General features: G+C 47.8%; 1 protein-coding gene and 1 long non-coding RNA gene across 2 annotated transcripts in view; one reads left to right on the top strand and one right to left on the bottom strand.

Moving 5' to 3' along the window:
- The window catches only part of ADCY10 (adenylate cyclase 10), an 89,495-nt gene extending 64,146 nt beyond the window's left edge, over positions 1-25,349 (top strand). Inside the window, exons 25-35 of the mRNA XM_083621686.1 lie at positions 4,843-5,074; positions 6,895-7,002; positions 10,133-10,308; positions 12,500-12,659; positions 14,924-15,128; positions 15,207-15,303; positions 18,321-18,436; positions 19,991-20,108; positions 22,933-23,128; positions 23,866-24,054; positions 24,964-25,349. Of these exons, the coding sequence (XP_083477812.1) occupies positions 4,843-5,074; positions 6,895-7,002; positions 10,133-10,308; positions 12,500-12,659; positions 14,924-15,128; positions 15,207-15,303; positions 18,321-18,436; positions 19,991-20,108; positions 22,933-23,128; positions 23,866-24,054; positions 24,964-25,158 (1,792 nt within the window). The 3' untranslated portion in view covers positions 25,159-25,349. The remainder of the gene's footprint in view (positions 1-4,842; positions 5,075-6,894; positions 7,003-10,132; positions 10,309-12,499; positions 12,660-14,923; positions 15,129-15,206; positions 15,304-18,320; positions 18,437-19,990; positions 20,109-22,932; positions 23,129-23,865; positions 24,055-24,963) is intronic.
- LOC310765988 lies at positions 3,542-6,424 on the bottom strand. Its single transcript, XR_014549904.1, has 2 exons — positions 6,058-6,424; positions 3,542-4,291 (listed from the first exon to the last, which is right to left on the bottom strand). It is a non-coding gene; the product is annotated as an uncharacterized lncRNA (long non-coding RNA).
- Positions 25,350-26,852: the final 1,503 nt, after the last annotated feature.

Below are 26,852 nucleotides of genomic sequence, written 5' to 3'. Positions count from 1 at the left end.
GTTCTCTTTGCCCCACCCAGGCCGCACCACACACCCAGTGGTCCTCTGGGATAATATGTCTCTCTTCTGGCGCTCCCTCCCCCTCCAAATATTCAGGTTTGCGAGAGAGAGCGTCCGCTCTGATGTTTTCTGGACCTGGCACGTAGCAGATTTCAAAATGGAATTTGGAGAACTCCTGGGCCCATCTCACTTGTCGCTGGTTGAGCACTCGTGCTGTTCTCCAATACTCCAAATTCTTGTGGTCCGTACACACTTGCACCTTATGCTGTGCGCCAATTAGTAAGTGTCTCCATCTCCGGAACGCTTCGTGAATGGCGAGTAGTTCTCGGTCATATACCGTGTAGTTCCTCTCGGATTTGTTCAGCTTACGCGAAAAGAAGGCACACGGTCTCCATTCCGACTTATTGCTCCCTGGCTGAAGCAGTACTGCCCCCACCGCCCGGTCTGAGGCATCAGTTTCCACTCTCATGGGTTTTTGTAAATCCACATGCAGGAGCTGTTCTTCCGAAGCGAATGCCTTTTTCAATTCCTCAAAAGCGTGCTCCGCCTCTGCCGTCCAAACGAATTTCTTCTTGCTGCTTAGACAGTCCGTGATGGGAGCCGTTAAGTGGGCAAAGTTCTTGATGAATTTACGGTAAAAGTTCCCAAACCCTAAGAACCTTTGCACATCTTTTTTGGTTTTCGGTGTCTTCCATTCCAGCACCGCCTGGACCTTGCCTGGATCCATGGCTAATCCCTTGTCTGATAAGCGGTACCCCAGGAATTCCACCTCCTTGGTGTGGAACTGACACTTCTCCAATTTCACCCACAACTGGTTTGCTTGCAGCTGGCTCAGCACTTCCCTGACATCCTTCACATGCTGCTCCTCATTCTCCGAATATATCAGCACGTCATCGAGGAATGCCACGCAATTCTTGTAGAGCAAAGGTCCCAGTACATGGTTCATGAGCGATTGAAAACAGGCGGAGCCTGATTGCAATCCGAATGGCATAACGAGATATTCGAAAGCCCCTAGGGGGGTGAACATCGTTGTCTTCCATTCATCCCCCTTCTTTATTCGTATCAGGTTGTACGCTCCTCTCAAGTCCAGTTTCGTGAATATCTTTCCCTTCCTCACCCTGGTCAAAATGTCATCAATCCTGGGCATGGGGAAAGTCACTGGTTCTGACACGGCATTCAGGGCCCGGTAGTCCACGACCAATCTCGGTTTATCCGTGTTTTTTTTGTCCACAAAAAACACTGGACTGCCCCCCACCGCTCTGGACTCTCTGATGAAACCTCTCTTCAGGTTTTTGTCAATAAACTCCCTCAACTCCTGCATTTCCCTGTCTGACATGGCGTACAGCTTGCCCACGGGGAGCTGGGCCCCAGGGACCAGGTTAATCTGGCAGTCAAAGTCTCTATGCGGTGGTAGTTTATCTGCTTCCCTTTCGCTGAAGACCTTGCTCAGGTCAGCGTATTGTTTGGGCACCTTCCCTTTGTTCGCCACTTCCGTCCCTGCTATGGAGGCTTTTGCCCCTTCTGGCACCTTTCCCTCTTTGCAGTGTTCCAGGCAATGTCCTGACCCAAAGGACACCACTCTCTGATGCCAGCCCACTAGCGGGTCATGCAACGCTAGCCAGCTCATTCCCAAAATGACTGGCGCCCCTCCCAGGGTGGCTACATTGAACGCTATCCTTTCGGTGTGCCTTGCCACCCTCATAACCATTGGGACGGTCTGTAGGCTAACTTCTCCCCCCAACAGCTCCCTCCCATCGATCGTGGTGACCTGCAGGGGGTTGCTTAAAGGGAGTGTCTGTATCTGGTGTTCAGCTGCAAACTCCTTGCTCATAAAATTACAGGAGCTGCCTGAGTCTAACAGCGCCTTGGTCTTTAGTGGGTATCCGTTTGCCAGCTCTAGCAACACCTCTATTACTAGGGCTGGTCTTGGAGGTTCCGGAGTGGGCACTTTTACTGCTCCTTGGCCTGTCTGCAGTGCCCTGACAGAGGCAGACAGGCGTTGGCTTTTACTGGCTCCTGGACTTCCTCCTCCTTCCCCCCAACAGCCCCCGCCATCCCTTGCCATTCCTTTCTTTGCGGGCAGACTCTGGCAAAGTGACCTGGCTGCTGGCAGAGGTAACATTTCTTGGCGCTCTTTCCCTCCTTCTTCCTCCCTTCACTGGGATTTGAAACTGCGCGCGCGCGCGCTGTTCCAACTTCCATCGGCTCTCCGGGCGGGAAACTTGGCTCTGGAATCTCTGGAATGCGGAAATCCCTCCAACGCTCTCCTTTCCCCTCCCGCTTCTCCAAGGCTCTTGCCTCCTGGCGCGCTCCAATGGTCAGCGCTGATTTGGTCAGCTGGTCCATAGACTCCGCCCTGGGCGCCCGGGAAAGTTCGTCTTTCACCGCCGAAGAAAGCCCCTCTTCAAATAGCATTTGAATGGGTTCCGCCGATAGGTCCCACCCCAATCTATGTATCAACATTGTAAACTCAGTCCAGTACTCACGAACCGATCGGCTCCCCTGTTTGCAAGCCATCAATTGTCTGCGTACCAGTCCCTGTTCAATCTCGCTGGAAAACATCAAATCCATGGCGCGAAAAAACTTCCTCGCGTCCTTCAGCATGTCACTATTCCCTGCCATCAGGGGCCGGACCCAGTCTCTCGCCCCTCCTTCGAGATGGCCAATCACAAACGCCACTCGCGATGCCTCATCGGGAAAGTCATTAAACTGCAGTTCAAGAGCATACTGCATCTCTGTCCTAAAGGCTTGGTAGTTCCTGGGGTCCCCCCCAAACTTCTGCACCATTCCTGGCATCTTTCTTGCTAGTGTAGCGCCTTTTGCCTTTTCTGCATCCTGCGCCCTCCTTTCTTCTAGCCTCGCCGTTTGCATTGCTAGCTGGAGTTCCAACACTCTGTACCTTTCTTCCAGAGTTGGACCTTCTCCAGCTCCTGCTGCTCCTCCGGTTCCGGCTGGGTTGCTCATGATGCCTCTCTGCACAAGCTGCTTTCAGGGACTGTCCGATTGCTGTGATGGGATGGTGAGCTGCTTGTGCGTAAAATCCTGATCCCTCAGAGTTTGGCTAAGTTCCCAAACCTCTGTCTGTGATGGAGCTCCTTAAGCATGGCTCCATCAATCGCTCGTTGAATCGGACAGTGGGCGTTTACGGAACTTCTTCCAGCATAAAAGCTCCTTAACGGAAACACGTCTTCTGGACTCTCGGCGTGACAGTTTCCGCCGAGGAGTGGGTGTTCCTACGGGAGGTCCTGAAACCCCCCCACTGTTCTCGCTTGAAGTATCTCTGAGCTCTCCCTCCGACTCACTTTCCCTTGGAACTCCACTTCTCCCCCTGCTGGTCCCCTCCTCCGCTGAGTGGTCTCTCTCACCCTCCATGAGCCCTTTCACCTCCTTCGTCTCAGATGACAGTTCCCTGACACCCCCCCAAACTGTATACTTTACAAGTGGTTATTGAACTTCACCAGATCTCAACCTATTACAGTATTTGTAAGAGTGGTGTCAGGAGCTGGCCAACTGCTGGCTTGAGAAAACAACACGCAAATGGTAATTTACAGAAGATTTATTGCATACAAGCAATTAGCCTCTGGCTGCTCTCTCTCAGAGCGTCCATAAATCACAATCAAGTTGAGTCTTCTGAAGAATACTTCCGGCTACTGCAGAATATCCGGAACTTTCCCCCCTTACGTTTATTGGTTTTCCTTCTGTCTTTGACCCTTTCCATTCGCCTAGTTTTTGGACTGACAGGTTCAACAAACTCCTCTTCGAGTGAGGAATTCCTCTTCCCCCCTTGTGCCGTGAGAGAGTGAGATTCTTCAGAGAGCTGGCTCTCATCCAGCCCACTTTCGCTTTGCTGATACGCAGCATTCCTTACAGCTTCAGAAAGGGGAGGTATTCGCCCACTGTCTCTAGCTGCCTGAGAAATCTGTCAGTCTCCTGTCCTTCCTCTGCCTGCCCGCTTTCTAGCTCCGGCTACTCTTCACGATTTTCTGTCGTGTCCATGACAAGTGGATTCCAAATATCATTGAATTTGTCCATGGCAAGTCTGCATTTATTTGCAAGTTGTTCATATACTGCGAGTTTGTATAAGTCTTCAATCCAATCATAGAAGGGGAGCCGCACTTTTATTTTTCCAATTCATCAGCATCAGTCTTTTTGCTGTGGTAAGGGCACAGAGAGTCCACTCACATTGTCCTTTTGTAAGGTTCCATGTGCTGGGCAAATAATTCAAAAGGATGTTTTGCTCTGTAAAGGTAAGGTTGTTCCGTACACTTCTGTTGATGGTTTCAGTTACCTTCTGCCAAAAATCTTTCCATATAGGACAATCAAAAGACATACATTTTAGAGAAGCATTATCCCTACTGCATCTCCAACAGTTAGATACCTTAGATCAGTGGTGTCCAAACTTTTTTCAAAGAGGGCCAGATTTGATGAAGTGAAGGGCCGTGAGGGCTGACCAAAGGGCCAACCAAGGTTGTTGACCTTTTTTAAGGATTGTTGAGCTATTTTATGATTTTACCACAAAATTTTCTTTTAGATTGGGGTTGTTGAGCTTCTTTTAGGGTTGAAGTTGTGGAGGGTTTTTTTAAGGATATTACCCCAGGAAATAAACTGCCACAGGGGCCAGATTATACCGACCAGCGGGCCGGATTAGGCCCTCGAAACAGACTGCCTTAGGTAGTCCTTTTTTAAACAAGCGTAATGGAGTCCAGTATATTCTAAATATCAGAAATGCGTAGCAAAGGTAAGGGTGGACAAGCCTTAAGTCTTTCTGTCCTGGGTTGAGGAGCCAAGCATACGTTAGAAGTTGCTGAGATTCCCCCCCCCCCACTGTCCCCATTTGGTCAGAGCGGAAGATATAGAAATGAAGTTTTTAGAGAGGATGGATGAAATCATCATGCTTACTGAGATGGGCAAGAAAAGAATCAAGAACCTGAGCTCCTGTGAATGTGAAGAGATTGTGGAGTACATCATCATACCTTTGTCTCAACACTGCGTGGCTGTGGAAGATACACCTCGGGCCTTTTATTACTTGTTGGAGTCTGCATGTGGTTATGTCCACCTTTCCAACAATTATATGGTGAGTAAGACCTACTCAATCTTCCCCACTCCAGCTGCCCATGTCCTTCACCCCTCTCTCCTTCTCTACAGTCAGAGGCTACCCTAAACGCGCACAACATTGCATGTGTCAAGTTTTGTGAAAGTCCAAGCCGCAGGATAGTGGTAGGGCAAAACTGTGTATGGTAGAAGTTTGTCCTCTTATTTGTAGTTCCACGTGGGGAACAGAACCGTTGCTAGTTTTATTTTACTCTACTGCAGGCTAGTTTCCCCTGGTCAGTGAGTTTGCTCCCTCTCTTCTGTTGGTTGAGCGGGTGAGAGGGTCAGTTTTGTCAATGGACAAAAATGGCTTGGGCTTGGGCAACTATTTGAGCTTTGCAGGACCAGACACTGGGCTCCCCATACCCCAACCCATATAAATAAGAGTCCAATAAGACTGGTTTTGGGTCAAAACAGGCCACAACATTATTGAATACAGATGAAAGAGGTTTGGCATGGGCATGGGGCAATCTAAATACCGTATTTTTCATTCCATAAGATGCACTTTTTTCCTCCTAAAAAGGAGGGGGAAATGTCTGTGCGTCTTATGGAGCGAATGCGTGGTCCCCGGAGCTAAATTGCCCAGGGGCAAAAAGCAGATTGTGCTTTTTTTTCCAGAAAGAGGGGAGGGAGTGTTGAAACAAAGCCATTGAGCAGCTGATCAGCAAGCGATCGGGAGGGAGATAAAGGACTCTGGCAATAAAGGAGGCTGCCTGGGAGGGGGGAGGTAAACACAGCGAACCTGCAAAGAGAGGAGACAGGAATACTAAAGCAAGCAATGAGGAGAGAAACTCACCGTCAAATCACATATCATGTCTGTGGCCACAGCATGAACCACAAAAATCATGAATCCACTGTTTCGTTCAGAATATTTTTTTTCTTGTTTTCCTCCTCTAAAAACTAGGTGGGTCTTATGGTCAGGTGCGTTTTATGGAGCGAAAAATACAGTACTTCTGGTCCGCTCACCGTGGTCAATCCAGGCAGGGGTTCCTAAGACTTACATCCAATAGGGTGGCCCCCGCAGGGACCGCTGTCTGGGGGAGTGCCTTCAGCCCTGCCCCCCCAGGGCACGTGGACATGGCCACTCCCCCCAGATCCCTGTAACGGGATACCCCAGCGTTTGGAGGGGCAGGCGGAGACTACAACCACCCCTCCATCCAAAACAAAGGATTGCCCCAGTGCCCAATCAGTTGTGACAATTGCTATGAGGTAGGCAAAACCACCGGGTCACAGTGCCAATTAGCTCAGTGGGCAAATTCCTACCTGGCCCTATAAAGTGGTGATGACTGTAACGACAGCAAAATCATTGACTATCACCTTAAACCTAGGGTGGGTGGGGAACCTGGTGAAGGAACAAACAGGTAGTGCCCCAGTGTGGGCTGCTTAAATGGGCAAGGGGCAGACCCGAGGGAAGCCCACTCGCTCCATTGGCTCTGCCCCCTGGCACAGCCCAAATCTCAGCCTTCAGCCCCATTTGCCAAAGCAGGATGCAGGCTAGGATCTGGTTTCCGATAGGCGACGGGGGCTTATGTTCCCACCGCCTATCAGGAAGGGCCCTGAAATTCCAGTTCCCTCTTTGAAGCCTCTGCCATCCCGCAATGCCATGGCGCTAAGAGGGGTGAGCTGACTTGTCAGAAAGGCAAAGAGGAAATCTTGTCCCCTCGCCCGTTTCCCCGTACTCCTCTGATGAATGAAGAGTGTGCACGCTGAGCTCAACCCCAGATGCACCGGAATATGGGCAAGGGAATGGGAGTAAACGGATCAAGGAACTAAATATTCTGTTCTGTGTTGTCCTTCTTTGAGGCTTTTACGTATCTGAACACAGCAGAGCTCATGCTGAAATCTGTGAGTCCCAAGCAAAGAAACATTAGCTTGTTTGAGGAGTCAGTATTGCACAGCCTCAAGGGAGAGGTAAGAGGACCTGCTGGATTTGGTTGATACGGGGAGGGTGGAAATTTTGAAGCCCTACATGGATTGGGTCCAAGCTTTCTGGAAGACTGTATTCCTTCATAGGAACCTCCCTGGGCTCTGCGATCTTCAGGGGAGACCTGTCTCTTGGTCCTGCCACCCTCACAAGCACCCTGGGGTGGGGGCCCTCTCGGTGGCTACTCCCAGACTCTTGAACTCCCTCCCTAGAGATGCCTGACTTGTTCCTTCCTTGTTGTCGCATCACCAGCCAGCGAAGACCTCCTTTTCCCAACAGTCTTTTGGGAGCTGACTGCTTTTTTTTTTTATAAAATATTTTATTAGGATTTTCCATTTTTTTACAAACAGTAAAAAGAAAAAGTTAAAAAAAAAACAATAAAAAACATAATGTTCAAAACTTATATTTAAATAACATCTTTCACTGACCTCCTCATACCTCCCCTTCTTGTATTCCAGTTCGAATTGTTTATCCAGCAAATCCTTATCTCCCAACATTACAATTAAACCCCTTATTTTCTACCCATCTTCTTATATCTTAAACTCTTGATTATATACCAAGAAAAAAGGGACCATTTTTTCATAATCTTATTACCATTACAGCTAGAAACCAGTTAATTTCAATCCTGCATCATTCAACATTCATTAATATTGCAATATTTTTGTAAATAGTCCTTGAATTTCTTCCATTCTTCTTCTGCCGACTCTTCTCCCTGGTCACGGATTCTGCCTGGGAGCTGACTGCTTTTAATGAGGTGGCTGATGCTGTGCTTTCTAAATTGCATTTATTTGTATGGCTTTAATAGATCTTACACACATGCACAAACACACCCTTAATTCTATTCTATTAGCTTTTAATGGTTGGTCTGCAATCAGAACTAACAATGTGCACCTTATCACTTGGTGCACACATGCCCATAGAGATGGCCTGAGAGCTAGAGCTATGGGGCTTCCCTTTCTTCTCAAGTATGACCCCTTTCCCCACATTTCTATTTTTAAATCAATCCATCATTTCCTACCCAGTTGCTCTGTCAGAAGTCTTGTGCAGGCCGAGATGCTAATTCCACTCAAGTTATTTGTTAAAATTGAAATTACTATTCATTAAGCAGTGAAGGGTTTTAAAAATAGCAACCTTCTCAATTCTTAAAAATCAAGTTGGTTAATACTGGACAGTATGGGCAGAAAGCCACCGCCCTGTGGATGACCGGTGAGGGTGGCTTAACCTTTTTGCTCCTCCCACAAGCTGTTTCTCCACCCCCCCATAGGAACTAATAGAGCCACTAATTCATATGGAGGCAGGAAAAAGACCCTGCAATGGCAAAATCAGATAATAGAATCATAGAATTGCAAGGGGGCCATGCAGGGCCGTCTTTAGCATATGTGGTGCCAGGGTGCAAAGATCTGCCCAGCGCCCCCAAATGTTCATCTTGCTGCTGCTGCCACTTCCTCCCGAGTAGTAATAAATGCTACTTTCACAGAGGGAAGACTGGGGGTGTGGGGTGAGGGAGGGAGGGAGGGAGGCTTGGGAGGCAAGCTGCACGCCCGCCAGCCATATGCAGTGGCATAGCGTGGGGGGTGCAGGGGGGGCCGGCCGCACCGGGTGCAACCTCTGGGGGTTAGGGTTAGGGGGCGCAAATCCACGGGTTAGGGGGCGCAAATCCACGGGTTAGGGGGCGCAAATTACTTGCCTTGCCCCGGGTGCTGACAACCCACGCTACGCCACTGGCCATATGGTTGGGCGTGCAGAGAAAGGGGAGGCCACCGGCAAGGTGCGCAGCTCCCCCACTCACTGGGGCGCCCCTGAGAGGCCAGCACCCTGGCGCAACGAACCACTAAGCCCTATGGGAAAGACGGCTCTGGGGCCATGAGGATCATCTAGTCCAACTCTCTGCAGTGCAGGAATATTTCGTCCAATGCAGGGCTCAAACCCACGACACAGAGATTAAGAGTCTTGTCCTCCACCAACGGATCTATCCCTCGTGGTGTGGTTGAGGGTAACCCATCTCTTGGGCATTCCACACTGGGATAACCTTCAGCTCCCACCCCTTGAGTAAGTTCCTTCTTTTTCTCACCCCCTCTGGGAAAACTGGCTACGATAGTTCCTACAGAAGTCGCTGCTGCTGTGTGATGAGCAGAGCTGGTGCACACCCCACGATTTTCTTTGCAAACATTAAGTAGTGGTGTTCACTTTTATGAGCAACTTCACTCTGCTTCTTGCAGCAGCTCCTCTTGTAGGCACAGACTCGCAATCGCTGCGTAAGCAACATGGATGATCATGGCCAAACATTACTTCTGTTGGAGTCTTGCTACACAAATGCAATACTCCTTGCCCCTTATCAACCCACCCCCACGAAAAGATGTGCCCAAGAGGCTCTCTTGCAGGTCCATGTGTTAAACAAGGTGTCCGGGATTCAGGGAGAGGCCAGTGAAGGCGGTCAAGGTCCTGTGTGAGTGTCTGGAGGTGGTTGGAGGATGGATGGCAGCTATCAGATTGAGGTTCAATATTGACAAGACAGAAGTTCTGTTTTTGGGAGATAGGGGGCAGGTGGGTGGGGGGGACTCCCTGGTCCAGAACAGGGTAACCATGCCCAGGAAAGACCAGGTGCACAGCCTGGGAGTCATTTTGGACTCACAGCTGTCCAGGACAGCTGTCTACCAGTTCCATCTGGTACGCCGGCTGAGACCCTACCTGCCCGCGGACTGTCTGGCCAGAGTGGCGCATGCTCTGGTTATCACCTGCTTGGACTACTGCAACACGCTCTACGTGGGATGATTGAAGGTGATCCGGAAACTACAACTAATCCAGAATGTGGCAGCTAGACAGGTGACTGGGAGCAACCACCAGGACTATATAACACTGGTCCTGAAAGACCTACATTGGCTCCCAGTACATTTCTGAGCACAATTCAAAGTGCTAGCGCTGACCTTTAAAGCCCTAAATGGCCTCGGCCCAGTATACCTGAAGAAGCATCCCCACCCACATTGTTTAGCCCAGACACTGAGGTCCGGCTCCAAGGGCCTTCTGCTGATTACCTCACTGCGAGAAGCGAAGTTATCAGGTGATACTAAAGAACTCGCCAATAACCGTTGCATTGTTGTCTCCCGCACGTCTCTGTAGGTCTCTTACAACATGGGTCAAATCAATTTGGCAAAAAAACTGGTGAAGAAGGCTTTGCGTTTATTGAAGAGAAGCTTCCCAATGACCATTATAGGAGCCTTTTTCAAGTCCATGGTGGAAACTTCCAAACACTTGTCTCATCAGAAGAAGCAGGTTCCTTGGCAAATGGCCAGTGGGTATGGTGATTCTGGCAAATTGTTTTTAGAAGGTGGAGTGGATGTGCTGCTGAGTTATAGAACTGAAAGGGGTATTGTGGATCAACAAGTCCACCGCCGAGATCTCAAGTAACCTACAGTTGGGTGCCTGTCAGGCCTCTAGTAGGAAGCTTCTCAAATCGATGAATTGTTCCAACTCTGTCCCCCTCTAGGCAGCATACTGTTCTGCTCAACTGCTGCTTGGGCCATAAACTTTTCTCATAATATACTTAGCTGAGACCTACCTTAGAGTAAGGTGTTGGATTGGATTTTATCCCAGTCACTGTGCATAGGATGGACAATTGTTCCTCATCTTCTTAGAGAAGATGAGAAATACAGTAGCTGCTCGGATTATGCTACCCTCGGGTAACGTAAACTTTGGGTTGCAAAAGCGGCAAACCTGGAAGTGTTTCACTGCATGCGCATGCGCAGAAGCGCTCTACCATGCCGCGTGCATGCGCAGAAGCGCTCCCTCTGGAAGCTCCGGAACAGATCTCATCAGCAACCGGAGGTACCACTGTACATTTTTCTCTGCTTCTGCACCTATGTTTGTGTTCCCACATCACCTGGTGCAAGACAGGTCAGCTTGTATCTCCAACCTGTCCCATCAGCTATGACGCATAGGCCAATCCAGGTGGGGGTTCCTAAGACTTACATCAAATAGGGTGACCCTCAGAAGGACCGCCGTCTGGGGGAGTGCCTTCGGCCCTGGCCCCGCCTGGGCAGGTGGACATGTCCACTCCCCCCGGATCCCTTTAACAGGATACCCCAGCGTTTGGAGGGGCAGGCGGAGACTACAATCTCCCCTCCATCCAAAACAAAGGATTGCCCCAATGCCCAATCAGTTGTGACGGTTGCTATGAGGTAGGCAAAACCACTGGGTCAGAGCCAATTAGCCCGGTGGACAAATTCCTGTTGTTGTTGTTGTTTAGTCATGTCCGACTCTTCGTGACCCCCTGGACCAGAGCACGCCAGGCACTCCTGTCTTCTACTGCCTCCCGCAGTTTGGTCAAACTCATGCTGGTAGCTTTGAGAACACTGTCCAGCCATCTCGTCCTCTGTCGTCCCCTTCTCCTTGTGCCCTCCATCTCTCCCAACATCAGGGTCTTTTCCAGGGAGTCTTCTCTTCTCATGAGGTGGCCAAAGTATTGGAGCCTCAGCTTCAGGATCTGTCCTTCCAGTGAGCACTCAGGGCTGATTTCCTTCAGAATGGATAGGTTTGATCTTCTTGCAGTCCATGGGACTCTCAAGAGTCTCCTCCAGCACCACAATTCAAAAGTATCAATTCTTCGGTGATCAGACAAATTCCTACCCGGCCCCATAAAACGGCGACCGCTGTAGCCACAGCAAAGTCCTTGACTAACAGCTTAAACCGAGGGTGGGCGGGCAGGGGAACCCGACGAAGGAAAGTCAGCAGGGCCCTGGGTGAGGGCTATTTAAATGGCCAGGGGGCGGACCCAAGGGAAGCCTTCCTGCTCCGCAGCTCCGCCCCCTGGCACAGCCCATGTCTGAGCCTGCATCCTCATTCGCCAAAGTGGGGTGCAGGCTAGGATTCGGCTCCTGATAGGTGGTGGAGTAAGGTTACCAGATTTTTTCCAGTGAATCCAGGGACACTTTTCAACTTCAATGGATTTTGTATGGGGGCTGATTTGTAAATCTGGGGACTGTCCCCAGGAAATGGGGATGTCTGGTAACCTTACTGCCATCCAGAAGGGGCATTGAGGCCATGCCTCTCTCATTGGGGTCCCAGGTGAGTCTCTGCCGCCCTGCGACCAAAAGAGGTACCGTATTTTTCGCTCTATAAGACGCACCAGACCACAAGACGCACCTAGTTTTTGGAGGAGGAAAACAAGAAAAAAAAATATTCTGAATCTCAGAAGCCAGAACAGCAAGAGGGATCGCTGCGCAGTGAAAGCAGCAATCCCTCTTGCTGTTCTGGCTTCTGGGATAGCTGTGCAGCCTGCATTCGCTCCATAAGACGCACAGACATTTCCCCTTACTTTTTAGGAGGGGAAAAAGTGAGTCTTATAGAGCAAAAAATACGGTAAGCGGTCTTATTGCACCAGTAAATTGGAACTTCCTGGATTATCTCAAAGATAGGAAGGGGGATTGTGAGGACAGCGGGCAGCCTGAGGCTTTCTGATCCCCTGCACTCCTATGGTATCTTTTATAGCAGGGAGAAGAAACTAGCTTTTCTGTACCAGCAAGGGCACTGCCTTTCCCTGCTGTGGCAGCTCTTCAGCCTGGATCTTGCCAGCAGCAGCAAAAAGTTCTCCCGCTTAGCAGCTCTCATGAATGTGAACTGTGCAGAGGAATCTCAAGACGAGTCCCAGGTACAGAAAGCTTTTGCTCCCGACTTTTTGCCAGCTGCTGCTTCACAGGGAAATTTGCCCGTGAGATGTGCAACAGCACTTGGCATCGACTGCATCTTCCAAATCATCTTCGTTGGCACCTCTCTTTAGATGGCATTGCAATGATCAAACCTGGTCGATATCGAAGTAAGGACCAGCATAGCAAAATCTAAGCTGTCTAAAAGAGGGGAAAGCCTCCTGGACAATTAGGTAAAGGTAAAGGGACCCCTGACCATTAGGTCCAGTCGTGACAGACTCTGGGGTTGCGGCGCTCATCTCGCTTTATTGACCGAGGGAGTCGGCGTACAGCTTCCGGGTCATGTGGCCAGCATGACTAAGCCGCTTCTGGCAAACCAGAGCAGCGCACGGAAATGCCGTATAACTTCCCGCCAGAGTGGTACCTATTTATCTACTTGCACTTTTGGGTGTGCTTTTGAACTGCTAGCTTGGCAGGAGCTGGGACAGAGCAACGGGAGCTCACCCGGTTGTGGGGATTCGAACCGCCAACCTTCTGATCGGCAAGCCCTAGGCTCTGTGGTTTAACCTACAGTGACAATTAGAGACCCCCAAAAAGGACACACCTAGCTCTATATTTCTCCAAAAGCAAAGCAAAAGTTCACACCGACCACATCATTCAGAAGTAGGCTTATCACCTCTAAATGTCAGGGAATAGGGCTCTGAGGAGTGCAGGATTAGCTGGGGGGGGCAGGAGGCTGATGCGGGGGAAGGGGGTAGAGATTTATGGGATTTTGTGCCAGAGCTGGAAGATGGGGGAGGGGTCTGTGCTACACCATCAGACGAGGGTACTGGATTTTGTAGTGTAGACATTGCCATCCATTGCTCCAACAGTCCTGGCACAGCTGGCGCTAAACCACTGAGCCTCTTGGGCTTGCCGATCAGAAGGTCAGCGGTTCGAATCCCCGCGACGGGGTAAGCTCCCATTGCTCTGCCCCAGCTCCTGCCAACCTAGCAGTTCGAAAGCACGCCAGTGCGAGTAGATAAATAGGTACCGCTGTGGTGGGAAGGTAGATGGCATTTCTGTGCGCTCTGGTTTCCGTCACGGTCTCCTGTTGTGTCAGAAGGTTTAGTCCTCCTGGCCACATGACCAGAAAGCTGTGAACAAACGCCAGCTCCCTTGGCCTGAAAGCGAGATGAGCGCCGCAACCCGATAGTTGCCTTTGACTGGACTTAACCGTCATGGGGTCCTTTACCTTACCAACAGTCCAGCTCAGAGAACAAGTCCAGGGAGGCGCACCAGCTGCCCAGCCACCAGAATCTTGTGTGTATGTGTTTGCATTAGTGCACCTTAGGAGCTCCCGGAGGTTCATGTTTGTCACTGGCCCTTTGTCCTTCCTGGGCTGGGTGTGCACAGGACCCTAAACTTGGGCCATCTCCAGAGAAATGTTACCCACCCACCACAGTCACTGACTCCCCCCTTCGCCCTCTCACTGGGGTGGAAGTCAGAATGAAAAGGGTCCTATTCCCCTAGTACCATGAAGTCTAAAGAAAGAAGACAAGACATATTTATATGCAACAGTAGCCGCAAGGCTATTGATTGCGAAAAATTGGAAAAGTGGTATTATACCGACAAAAACAGAGTGGCTTGCCAAATTATTGGAGTATTACAATATATCCAAAACAATGGGAGAAATTGGAAGGATCTCAAAAGAGAAGATAGACAAGGACTGGAAGGTGTTTAAAGGATACTTGCAAAATTATATTGAAAAACCAGAACTCCTATTAGAATAAACAAATTCTGTTATAAATACGGAAATACTAAATAAGATGGATAACAATGTGTAACAGAAAAAGAAGCAGAAAATTGGTTTAAAAGTATGTGAAAGAAAGTAATAGAAGTGGAAAGAAATTGCAATTGAGTAGATTGGAAGTTTATCACAAGGGATGGGAGTGAGGGATGGTGGTGGGAAAAGGAAGTATCTGTGGGATTGAGTGTGGGTATGTATGAATGTTCTTAAGGATTGTACGAAATGTATGCTTGTATGTTTGTATATTTGCAACATGTATGTATTAATGTTGAATTATTTTAATAATAAAAATAATAATAAAATAATAATAAAAATTTAATTTTTTTTATTTAAATGAAGAGGGTCAAGGGAAGAACAGCATCAATTCAGAGGGCGTCTGATCTATCAAAATGCTTCCTTGAATACATTTTGAGTGCTGTCTGATCGAGAGCTTTCAATAGGCGACAAAGTTCACTTGTCTTATTGTTTGCATCGCCATAGATAATCTCCTCCTACATGGAATTCTCACTCTGCTGTCAGCTGATGGGCTACCAGCATGAATGGATGAAATATGAGTTAATGGCTATCCAACGTAGCGCACACCTTCGAGTTGTTGGAGAAGAGCTCTTAATCATAGCTAAGCTGGCAACGTCACTAGCCTACATGAAGCTCTGCTTGGGGAACTTGCCTTTAGCTGTCCAGCTTGGTAAGTCAGCTGGCCGGCTCCCAAATATGACTTTTGGGATCGAAAGAGTGGCAATTTTATGCATTGCTTTCTTTTCAGGTTACCGGGCACACGAGCTGTGTGTGCAACTGAAGAAGCCCAAACTCGACTGCATTGTTCTCAACGACCTTTTCAATGCTCTTTTTCTCAGGACAAGGTACTTTGCCTAGTGCATCTCCCATTGTTGACTAAATGCCAAATGAAGGTAGTTTTTTTAAAAATGAGACTCAGAAGTAATATAAAACACAAGTGAGTGAGAAGATTAAAGATTTTATTCTAAACAGCAAGCAATATACAGTCGTACCTTGGAAGTCGAACGGAATCCGTTCCGGAAGTCCGTTCGACTTCCAAAATGTTCAAAAACCAAAGCGTGGCATCTGAAGCTCCTGCAGCCAATTGGAAGCCCTGTTGGATGTTCGGCTTCCAAAAATAGTTTGAAAACTGGAGCACTCACTTCCAGGTTTGTGGTGTTCGGGAGCCAAAACGTTCGAGAACTAAGCTGTTCAAAAACCAAGCAAGCACTTCGACTTGGAAGATCTCAGAAAGCGGCAAAGTGACTCCCCCAGACAGCCTCAGTTTACACGGCCGCCGTGCACACACTTCTCTCTAAAAACTCTGCCCCAAATCATCCAATTTATAGCTAGCTAGCTTGTGTGGCTTGCCCCACTGGCTATGTGCAGATCACTCATTACTGGTTACATGCAGATTATTCATTAGCTACCTGCTCCCAATGCCTCACTTTTTCAAAACAATGTCCAACATCAAAGAAGGTGCCCAGCACTATCACTTCCTTCCACCCGATTAGGGCATTTAAGGCTGTTCTTCATGCCATCAAAGAACTGAAGGAACAGAGGCAGGAAGATCACGAACTCCTCAAAGTACAATTTATCTTCCAGATAGATTGCCCATACACTAAAACGGCAGTTTTAAAGTTTCTGTCGCAGAGAACGACCCCCCTCCCCTAAGATGAGAAGGAATCAAGCCCAATCGCAATGCCCAGTAGGCTGCCTGACTTTCTTAACCACAAAAAGTAGCTCTACACTTTATGCAGAAACATGAATTACAGTGGGATACACTGACATGGGGATGCGGGTGGCGCTGTGGGTAAAACCTCAGTGCCTAGGACTTGCTGATCATAAGGTCGGCGGTTTGAATCCCTGCGGCGGGGTGAGCTCCCATCGTTCGGTCCCAGCTCCTGCCCACCTAGCAGTTTGAAAGCACCCCTAAGTGCAAGTAGATAAATAGGTACCGCTTTATAGCGGGAAGGTAAACGGCGTCTCCGTGTGCGGCACTGGTGCTGGCTCGCCAGTTGCAGCTTCGTCACGCTGGCCATGTGACCCGGAAGTGTCTTCGGACGGCGCCGGCTCCCGGCCTCTTGAGCGAGATGAGCACGCAACCCTAGAGTCGGTCACGACTGGCCCGTACGGGCAGGGGTACCTTTACCTTTACCTTTACCCTGACATTATCTATTGAGGGACACCTATGTTTCCTGTAGCAACAATACTACGGGTGGATGTTACGCACAGATCTTTCAAGCCCCATGTTGACACCAGTTTGTAGTGTAGATACAACTCAGTGTGCTTTCATCCTTGAGGTTCAGGCAGGGCCGGATTTAGGTTTTTTGAGGCCCTAAGCTACTGAAGGTAAAGGGGCCCTTTATATGTCCAGCTGTCCTTTGTCAACAACAAATTGTCGCTGTATTTTGTGTTGAATATATGCTATATGCTACAGTCATACCTCGTGACCGCTTCATGTTGCGTCTTTTCGCGTTATGTCCCACAGCAACCTGGAAGTACCGGAACAGTTTACTTCTGGGTTTCGCCGATTGCACATGCGCAGAAGCACTAAATCATGCTCCGTGCATGCGCAGATGCGCCAAATCGCGCTGTGTGCCTGCGCAGATGCAGCACTTTGAGTTGTGGGCATTTCACATTATGGACGGGCCTCCGGAACGGATCCCATCCGTAACACGAGGTACCACTGTAATTTATGGACCTAATAGGTATCTAAAGCCATTTGCACATAACAAATAGGATTAAGTTTGAGAACCAAGGTACCACTGTATATAGAAATGAGCAAACCAGTGATATTTTAGGGAGCAGGCTAGCAAGGGGGCCCCATTACTTACATCATAGGAGCCTAAACAACACAAAACACTGTTGCTGTATGTAGGTTTTATTTTATTTGTTTTATATCTTATATTTTGGAAATGTACATATAGTGGGGTTTTTTCCCTTTAATTTTTTGGGGCCCCCCAAGAGAATGGGGCCCTAAGCTATAGCTTGTTTAGCTTATACGTAAAGCCAGCACTGGGTTCAAGTCACCTTTAAGCCCCTCCCATGCTATTTCTTGTGAACGGCATTGCAAAGAGGACAACACAGCTTTTGCATTCTCACAAAAAAAGCGCTTTGGGCAACAAACAGTTTGGAAAGCCTACATGAAGTGCATAGCTATGATTAGTTAGTGGCTGCCTAGTATGGCCAGAAAAATGCCCACCCACCATGTTGCTGTCAGGAGTTCAGCCTACACTAGAGTAGGACTCTGGCAGAGACACATGCCCAACTGGCATGTTCCCTCCCTCCTGGTTTATCGTTCAGGAGCTTCAAAAGCTTTCTTCAGCCCGAACATCACAGCGACCGATGCCAACCAACACCGGCACACTCAGGGATCCACAGAGTTTGCGCAGTTGCGTAACAGACCTCAGCCTCTCAGCATTTTGGCTAATCTACTTTATTTAAATATAAATACACCACAAAGCACTGCAACATGGCTCCCTCTCTCTCTAGCATCAGACAGCAAAGAGAAAAAGAACAAAGGACAATAGTCCCACTTCATGGAACACAGTAGCACAAACATCCTGTCTTTGTCACTTCCCACTCTGTGGAGTCAAAACATATACAGTGGTACCTCGGGTTAAGTACTTAATTCGTTCTGGAGGTACGTTCTTAACCTGAAACTGTTCTGAACCTGAAGCACCACTTTAGCTAATGGGGCCTCCTGTTGCCGCCGCGCCGCCGGAACACGATTTCTGGATACACAAATCCCATGACTGCAATCATGGAGCAGGAATTCTAACAGTTTTGACAACAAACCAAGCCAGCCTTGGGAAGAACTGCAGTACCTTACCAGAATTGCCTGGAGAGACAACCCCCCCCCCCCCGTTCTTCTCTCTAGATACCAGGACTCTGTGCATGTGCTAAGCTGGCTTGAGGACTTATCCATGCGAGATGATAATGTCATTGGGCAGGCCTGCTTTGTGACCGGCTGTCTCGATCTCATGCTTTATGCTGGTAAGAACTGTGCGCTTATCACTATGTGGCTGGCTTTTTTCAGCTGGAACTCGCTGGAACTCATTTCCGACACCTCTCAGGTGGGCGCCTGTGGCGATCACACAGAGTCCCCGGACGTTTGACGGTCTATTGATCCCTGTGCCACCACTGTGATTGCCTCCCCACTGCCACCAACCCGTTTCTCTCGGGTACACACGGAGTCCAGACGGTTGTTAACATGAACAAATCATCAATTTATTTTATAAGCATGAACAAGTTTATGGTTTCAGTTCATTTTTCTTGGCAGTTTCTTAATCTTAGTTTCTTTACTGACCTATACCTTCCTAACAACTTCAAACTGATTATCCCAAATATCTCTCTGACTCCACCTAACAGTTTCTCTCACTCTCTCACATTAAAACTAGACCAACCCACAGACTTATCCTCCCTCTTACTTCTCCAACTCCCAGCTGACTTCCACACAACTCCAACTCTAAATCCTCCCCTTGGGTTCCCACTGGCCAATCACTTCACACTCATTTAACCCTTTGCTTATGACCCACCTAGGAGGCAAACGCCACAGTGCCATTGCCATTCTAAGAGAACAAGGGAGGTTTTCATCGTGAGTTCCAGCACCTCTTTTTCTAGAAAAATCGCACTGCGTGTGACTTCCGAGAAACAAGCAGCTATTTGAAACATTGATAGCCCACCTTGTAGCAAAATATTCTCAAGGCATCTTGAGAAGAAGAAAACAGAGGAATGCCAAAGAAGAGAAGCAAGTACAGTGGTACCTCGGGTTAAAGAACTTAATTCGCTCTGGAGGTCCGTTCTTAACCTGAAACTGTTCTTAACCTGAAGCACCATTTTAGCTAATGGGGCCTCCCACTGCCACTGCGTGATTTCTGTTCTCACCCTGAAGCAAAGTTCTTAACCTGGGGTACTATTTCTGGGTTAGCGAAGTCTGTAACCTGAAGCATCTGTAACCTGAAGCATCTGTAACCTGAAGCATCTGTAACCCGAGGTACCACTGTAACTGGAAAGCATGGGTCTCAAAATGTACAGCTGTTAAGGCTGGTAAGGAGTTGGTTAAAGGAAAAGAAGGATGAGGTTTGTACCAAAGGGCATGTTTTCAAGTTGGAAAAGCGTTTTCTGTAGGCAACTCCTCCCTCGAGACTACGAAAGCAGTGGGGCAGACAGAAGCCTCTTGGACTTCTGCTGCCTGAGGCGGGTGCATGACCCTGCCTTATGGGTGGGCCGGCTCTCTGCATTGGGGAATACTTGGAATGTCCCAACTGAATTTCACGATGAAATTTCATAAATGCAGAGGATGTCATTTCAGAATTGAAATCCATACGTTCAATGCTTTTTTTCTATATAAAAAAATCGTTAGGGAGTACTCTATTTTCCTACTCATATTGAAATGCTGCCCCTCAATGAGGCCAAACTTAAATTCACAGAATCTTTAGGGATATGCGTACCCCTGCGTACCCCCAGAAAAAGCACTGCATACTTTTATTTCGTTCCCTGTGAGATCAGAGGCAGGCTGCCTGTTTACAGGTGTCTTTCCTTTTGCAGGTTTTTCATTTAAGTCCTTTGACTTCTGCCTGGACTTTGTTTTGAACCAGCAAATGAACTGCATCCTTATGTCTCAAAACAGCATCATGCTTGGCCTGTATTCTTCTCTGGCGATTTGGTAAAGTTTAGCACTCGGTGTTACTCATCTCAATCTTAAGATTGCATGTGGTGGACTTGTAAAAGGGTAAAAGAGTATTGGGAGAGAATCCACTATGAATTGAAAAAAAAGTTTAAAAGTACTTTTCAACGCCCCCCTCAAAAAAACAAACAAAAAAAACAACAACAACAACTAGAGTCCTTTTTGTTGGGGATAATTCGGACTGAAATTCCCAGGTGTCAGAAAAGCTTATTTATGTATGCTACTACTGTGGCCCATGTTTTGTTAGCCCCAAAATGGAAAATGAGCAAAGAAGAATGGCAACTTAAACTGATGAAATATGTGCAGCTTGCAGACCTAACATATAGAATAAGAGAACAAGAATAACATAGGTTTAGAGAAGATTGGAAAACGTTTATTGAATGTATAGGAGGAAACCGTGTACACTTGAAAACGTTGGCAGCATTAAGATAAATTCAACAGTGTAAATAAGTTTTGATGGATGCAATAACAAAATACTGAATGATATAGTTTATATAAAATATGCAGGGATTTATGATATGCAAAATACCATGGAAAGAGAAGAAGGGAAGTCATTGATATATTAAGGATGTAAAATGAGTTTTTTTAAATTGCATAACAGAAAATCTAATAAAAATTAGAGAGAGAGAAAGAATTGGGGGGGGGGCTGCCCCATAGATGGCGTCCCTGCAATACTTGCCTTGTTTCTTAGAAAGAAACAAAATGTCGTGGGCGATAAAGGCCGAAAAATATTTAAGCAACAAACTAATTTCCATGTTTTAGCCATTTATTCTAGGGGCAATACAGTACTATGTTTATTTGCCACTCTGTTTGGAGGGGGCAGTGTTTGAGGTTGCGCTTTTCGGTTGCACTGCTCTACCTCTCTTTCAAATCGGAACCAGTGAAGGCAGTGAAGTGATGGGATGCTGGATGCTATGATCCTAATACACGACTGTGGCCTGAAGGGAAGTCTTGCTCTCACGCTTCGCTCCTGCACATAATGCTGCACAAACCGTCCCAATACTAAGACATTCACTCACCACCTTAGAATGTCCAGTTCACATTGAGTTCAGGAAAACATTGTACATTGACCCGTTCTTAATGCATAGTTGATCGCATCTATGGAACGTGATTATTACGCTCTTTTAAGTTTCCTATATCAATCATTAGTAATTGTTTTAAGTCTTACTATATTAATCACTGGTTATAATTTTAATTAGGAGGTTTTCATGCCTGTCTAGTTCTGTGCTCCCTTTCCCAGCCCTTAATCTATCGGTGATTAATGCCTATATGCAACCTTTTGCTTTGTACTTGTGTTAACCAATCAGCAATAAGCACATGTGTGGCAATGCTGTAATATTCAACAAAAGGGACTCCCCGAGACTTGCTCGGGAGATGCCTCCCAGATGACACTCGCTACCTGTCTGTCGTTATTTCAACCCAACAGTGAAGGTCCTGTGTGAGTGTCTGGAGGCGGTTGGAGGATGGATGGCGGCTAACAAATTGAGGTTGAATCCTGACAAGACAGAAGTACTGTTTTGGGGGGACAGGAGATGGGCGGGTGTAGAGGACTCCCTGGTCCTGAATGGGGTAACTGTGCCCCTGAAGGACCAGGTGCGCAGCCTGGGAGTCATTCTGGACTCACAGCTGTCCATGGAGGCACAGGTCAATTCTGTGTCCAGGGCAGCTGTTTATCAGCTCCATCTGGTACGCAGGCTGAGACCCTATCTGCCCACGGACTGTCTCGCCAGAGTGGTGCATGCTCTAGTTATCTCTCGCTTGAACTACTGCAATGCGCTCTACGTGGGGCTACCTTTGAAGGTGACCTGGAAACTACAACTAATCCAGAATGTGGCAACTAGACTGGTGACTGGGAGCGGCCGTCGAGATCATATAACACCGGTCTTGAAAGACCTACACTGGCTCCCAGTATGTTTCCGAGCACAATTCAAAGTGTTGGTGCTGACCCTAAATGGCCTTGGTCCAGTATACCTGAAGGAGCGTCTCCACCTCCATCATTCTGTCCGGACACTGAGGTCCAGCGCCGAGGGCCTTCTGGCGGTTCCCTCGCTGTGAGAAGCCAAGTTACAGGGAACCAGGCAGAGGGCCTTCTTGGTAGTGGCGCCCGCCCTGTGGAACGCCCTCCCATCAGATGTCAAAGAGAAAAATAACTACCAAACTTTTAGAAGACACCTGAAGGCAGCCCTGTTTAGGGAAGCTTTTAATGTTTAATAGGTTACTGTATTTTAGTGTTTTGTTGGAAGCTGCCCAGAGTGGCTGGGGAAACCCAGCCAGATGGGCGGGGTATAAATAATAAATTATTATTATTATTATTTAAGATAATGCAAGGCGCTTGCAACCTTAGAAATATCACAGCATCAAGGGTGGACCTTGGTAATAGGGCACCCTCTGCAAGACCAAAATCTGGCGTGCCCCTTATCCACTGCCTCTCCAAAGCACAGTAAGCAGGGCGCTTGGCTTTGGGTGGGAGGCACAGTGGCTATAGGAGGGTCTTAGAACCCTCCCAGCTCCTTCCCTAAGCTGGGCAGGCACATGCAGGACTTTAGGAAGAAGAAGGGAGGATTCTAGGACATGTCAGCCTCCTTCCCAAAGCAAGTGCTTTTTGGCCTTTGGGAAGATGGCGGAAAGGCATCCACTTGGCCCCTGAACTCTTTGTGGGGAATCTGGTCGCGTTGCCCTAAATCCACCTCTGAAGTATTTTAGATCTATTGTCCATTTGTGCTGGAAATTGGAGCTTAGAGTCTACAGCTTTAGAAAGAGGACTCTCCTCTTGACCTATAACTGACATCACTCCGTCTTACAGGTGTGGCAGACTTCAAGAGTGGGATGACTTTATGGAGCTGTTTGAACAGGCCAGAAGGTTGGTGAGGAGAACGAGTGCGTCGCTTTATGCTAACCATGGATTCTGCAAGTTTGTGGAGTGTGAGGCTCTGCTGCTGAGGAAATATATTGAGGAAAGGCCTGGGAAGGCTCGTGAGATGCGCAACAAGATCACAAAGGTAAGGGCTTGGAGGTGGGCTCTGGAAATTTCCTCTGTCTCAAGTGTCCCTGCTCCTGCCAACCTAGCAGTTTGAAAGCACGTCAAAGTGCAAGTAGATAAATAGGTACCACTCCGGTGGGAAGGTAAACGGCGTTTCCGTGTGCTGCTCTGGTTCGCCAGAAGTGGCTTAGTCATGCTGGCCACATGACCCGGAAGCTGTACTCCGGCTCCCTCGGCCAATAAAGAGAGATGAGCGCTGCAACCCCAGAGTCGGCCACGACTGGACCTAATGGTCAGGGGTCCCTTTACCTTTACAGTACGCCAAAAGATAGGAGTCACAGCACGTATTGTCTCCCTTAGCCTCTTGAGACTACACTTTTGCAACACATTAAATACAAGATAATAGCCACCAAATAGCTGATTCTGGGATGGGCTATATTGCTTCTCCTTGGGTCTTTTTGGTCCTTGCCATACTGAGCTAAGCCAAGGTTTATCGCCTGAGCTGTGACCTGTGGTTACGCTATCCCCTCGCTAACCCTGAGCTGCAGCCAAGAACAAACCTTGGCTACAGTTTGTCTTTAGTGAGGTGAGGGCTTCATCGCAAGCCACGGTTTGGACAGCAGTTTGGCTCCCTGTCTTGTGCGAACTAAAAAGGGAGAAGTCGTGTTTTGTCTTTGCTTCCCAACCTTCTTCTCCTATTCAACCTCGCCGTCCTTCTGACTCTGCCTGGCATGATTCTCCTGTTGCTCCCATTAGAATTTGGAACAAGCAATTACGCAGTGCTCCACAAGCCCCGTCTACTATTCCAGGGTTTACCATATGAAGGCCTACGTCCAACTCATGCTTGGGCAGGACGAAAACAGCCAAAGCTTCCTTGAGAAGGCATTTGAGGACAGCGAGATGTATGGAAACCATTTGGAGCAATCCTGGCTGGAAATTACCAAGGTAAAGTCTTGAGATCGCCAGTCAGTAAAAAATATTTCTCCAGGGACAAATGGACAGTGGACCAGGCAGAGGGCCTTCTCGGTAGTGGCGCCCACCCTGTGGAATGCCCTCCCATCAGATGTCAAGGAAATAAACAACTATCTGACTTTTAGAAGACATCTGAAGGCAGCCCTGTTTAGGGTCGTTTTAAAGGATGTTTTCATTATGTTTTTAGACATGTTGTAAGCCGCCCAAAGTGGCCGGGAAAGCCAGCCAGATGGGCGGGGTATAAATAATAAAATAATAATAATTATTTTTTTATTATTATTATTATTATTATTATTATTATTATTATTAGTGATGCCCAAGAATAACATGGTGGTATGTAACAGATTGGGAGTAAATGAAATATGGGATATAGATATAGATATAAATGGGACAATCCTGAAATTGGACCAATATTCCTGGGAGACGACTAGATACAGAATGGCATGGCTGGTGTGGAATTTTGACTGATCTGTATTTCTTAATAAAAAGGCAACAACTTTAAAAAATCTCAGTTGCACACGATTAAACATCAGAGTGGCTTCATATCTTGCGCAGCCTGCTCTTTTCCATGTGGTATGCTCGGAACCTTTTTTTCAGCCAGAACTCAGTCCCAGCAAGGAAGAAGTTCATGGTGAGTTCTGACACCTCTTTCCCTGGAAAAATAGCACTGGCTATGTTCCTTGTCAATTCCCACCTAGCAGAGTGGTGTGCTGGCCAGAAAGTGGCTCTTTCACAACTATGTCACAATTCTAGGGTGCAGCCCATGACAGATAGAGATAGTACCAGGCCAAAGATGGATTCCTCTCCGTTCCTCTCTCTCTACCCCAAACGGACTCTCTCAAGTAACATTCTGAACAGTTCCTGTTTCCTTATTTCTCCTAGGAGTGGTGGTTCACTGGCAAAAGTCCCATGGAAGATTACTGGTTAAAGACGGCTCCTGATTTTCCCATATGGGAAGTAGGAATGGCAGAGAAAGACGTGGGAGCCTTCCATAAAAACAAGTATCTGTTGAATGTGCCAGAACTGGACATAGACAATCCATTCCCAGACTCAGTGAGTGAGGATGAGATAAGCTGAGATAATTCTCAAGTGCACCAACTCTCTTCAGCAAATCCTTTCTTCCTTTGCTAAACTCTAATATTTAGCCTGTCCGTCCCATTTCCTCGTCACTTTATCTTTTCAAATAGATAGCATCCCATAAAACCTTGCAACAGAACACCGAAATTCAGCTTCTTCAATGTGGATTTCAGTAAAGCTTTGAAATGAGACGATATCTATTTAAGCATATTTTCATGCTTTCATTCCACAAAACACAAAACCTACATGTACTGCTTGCCCTTGGCTGAGGGTGCTTCTGAACAAACTGATTGTTCAGATTCCTTTTTTTTCAGTTCTGTAGATTTTTTCAGGTATACAGGGCCGAGGCCCATTTAAGGCTTTAAAGGTCAGCACCAACACTTTGAATTGTGCTCAGAATCGTACTGGAAGCCAATGAAGATCTTTCAGGACCGGTGTTATATGGTCCCGGCGGCCACTCCTAGTCACCAGTCTAGCTGCCGCATTTTGGATTAGTTGCAGTTTCCAAGTGACCTTCAAAGGTAGCCCCACGTAGAGCGCATTTGAGTAGTCCAAGCAGAAGATAACCAAAGCATGTACCACTCTTGCGAGACAGTCTGCGGGCAGGCAGGGTCTCAGCCTGCATACCAGATGGAGCTGGTAGACAGCTGCCCTGGACACAGAATGGACCTGCACCTCCATGGACAACTGTGAGTCCAAAATGACTCCCAGGCTGCGCACCTGGTCTTTCAGGGACACAGTTACCCCATTCAGGATCAGGGAGTCCCCCACACCCTGTCCCCCAAGAAAAGTACTTCTGTCTTGTCAGGATTCAACCTTAATGTGTTCGCCGCCATCCATCCTCCAACTGCCTCCTGACAATACATATGCAACAGGGTGTTGTTCCCTGTGGCTCCAAATCTTATATTGGAGGGGCAGCAGAAGAAGTCGTAGAGATTCCCCAGAGATGAACTGGCCCTGAGTGGATTCTTTGGCGATCACTCGTAGCTGAGTAAGATTGTCTTCCATGAACATGGTCTTAACAACGAGTCTGTAAGTGACTGTGGAGGCCAATTCTGGATCCACACATCCTTCCACAGTGTGGACATAGGTTTCTGGGCGGGAGTTGATCAAGGTGAGGGTTTGCTAAGCGTGCCTTCCTCTTAGCACGTTTCTCCCTTTCATCCGGAGTTTGAGCGTCTTCAAAGTCCATGACACTTTTGGTAAAGGCTGTTCTCCAACTGGAGCGCTCGCAGGCCAGTGTTTCCCAGTTGTCAGTGTTTATACTACATTTTTAAAGATTTGCCTTGAGAGATCTTTAAACCTCTTTTGTTGACCACCAGCATTACACTTTCCATTTTTAAGTTCAGAATAGAGTAGTTGCTTTGGAAGACGATAACCAGGCATCCGCACAACATGACCAGTCCAACGAAGTTGATGTTGAAGAATCATTGCTTCGACACTGATCTTTGCTTCTTCCAGTACACTGGCATTAATTTGCCTGTCTTCCCGAATGCCAAGTGGATAGACACTGAAAAAAATACAACAGTGACACCCTGTGGCTGTAGCATCTTAAATCTAGCCTTGTTTTGGAATATTTTCCCCAGGTAAATAGACAGGGAGTCAGCATAGTGTGGCACTCAGTGTGTTGGACTGGGACTTGGGGAAACTAGGGCTCAAATCCTTGATCGGCCATGAAGCTCACTTGGCGACTT

The sequence above is a fragment of the Podarcis filfolensis genome, assembly GCF_964270895.1.
Source record: "Podarcis filfolensis genome assembly, chromosome: 6".
Classification (NCBI taxonomy): Eukaryota; Metazoa; Chordata; class Lepidosauria; order Squamata; family Lacertidae; genus Podarcis; species Podarcis filfolensis.
Note: the sequence above shows the minus strand (reverse complement) of the source record. Positions and strands in the feature narration are given on the sequence as shown.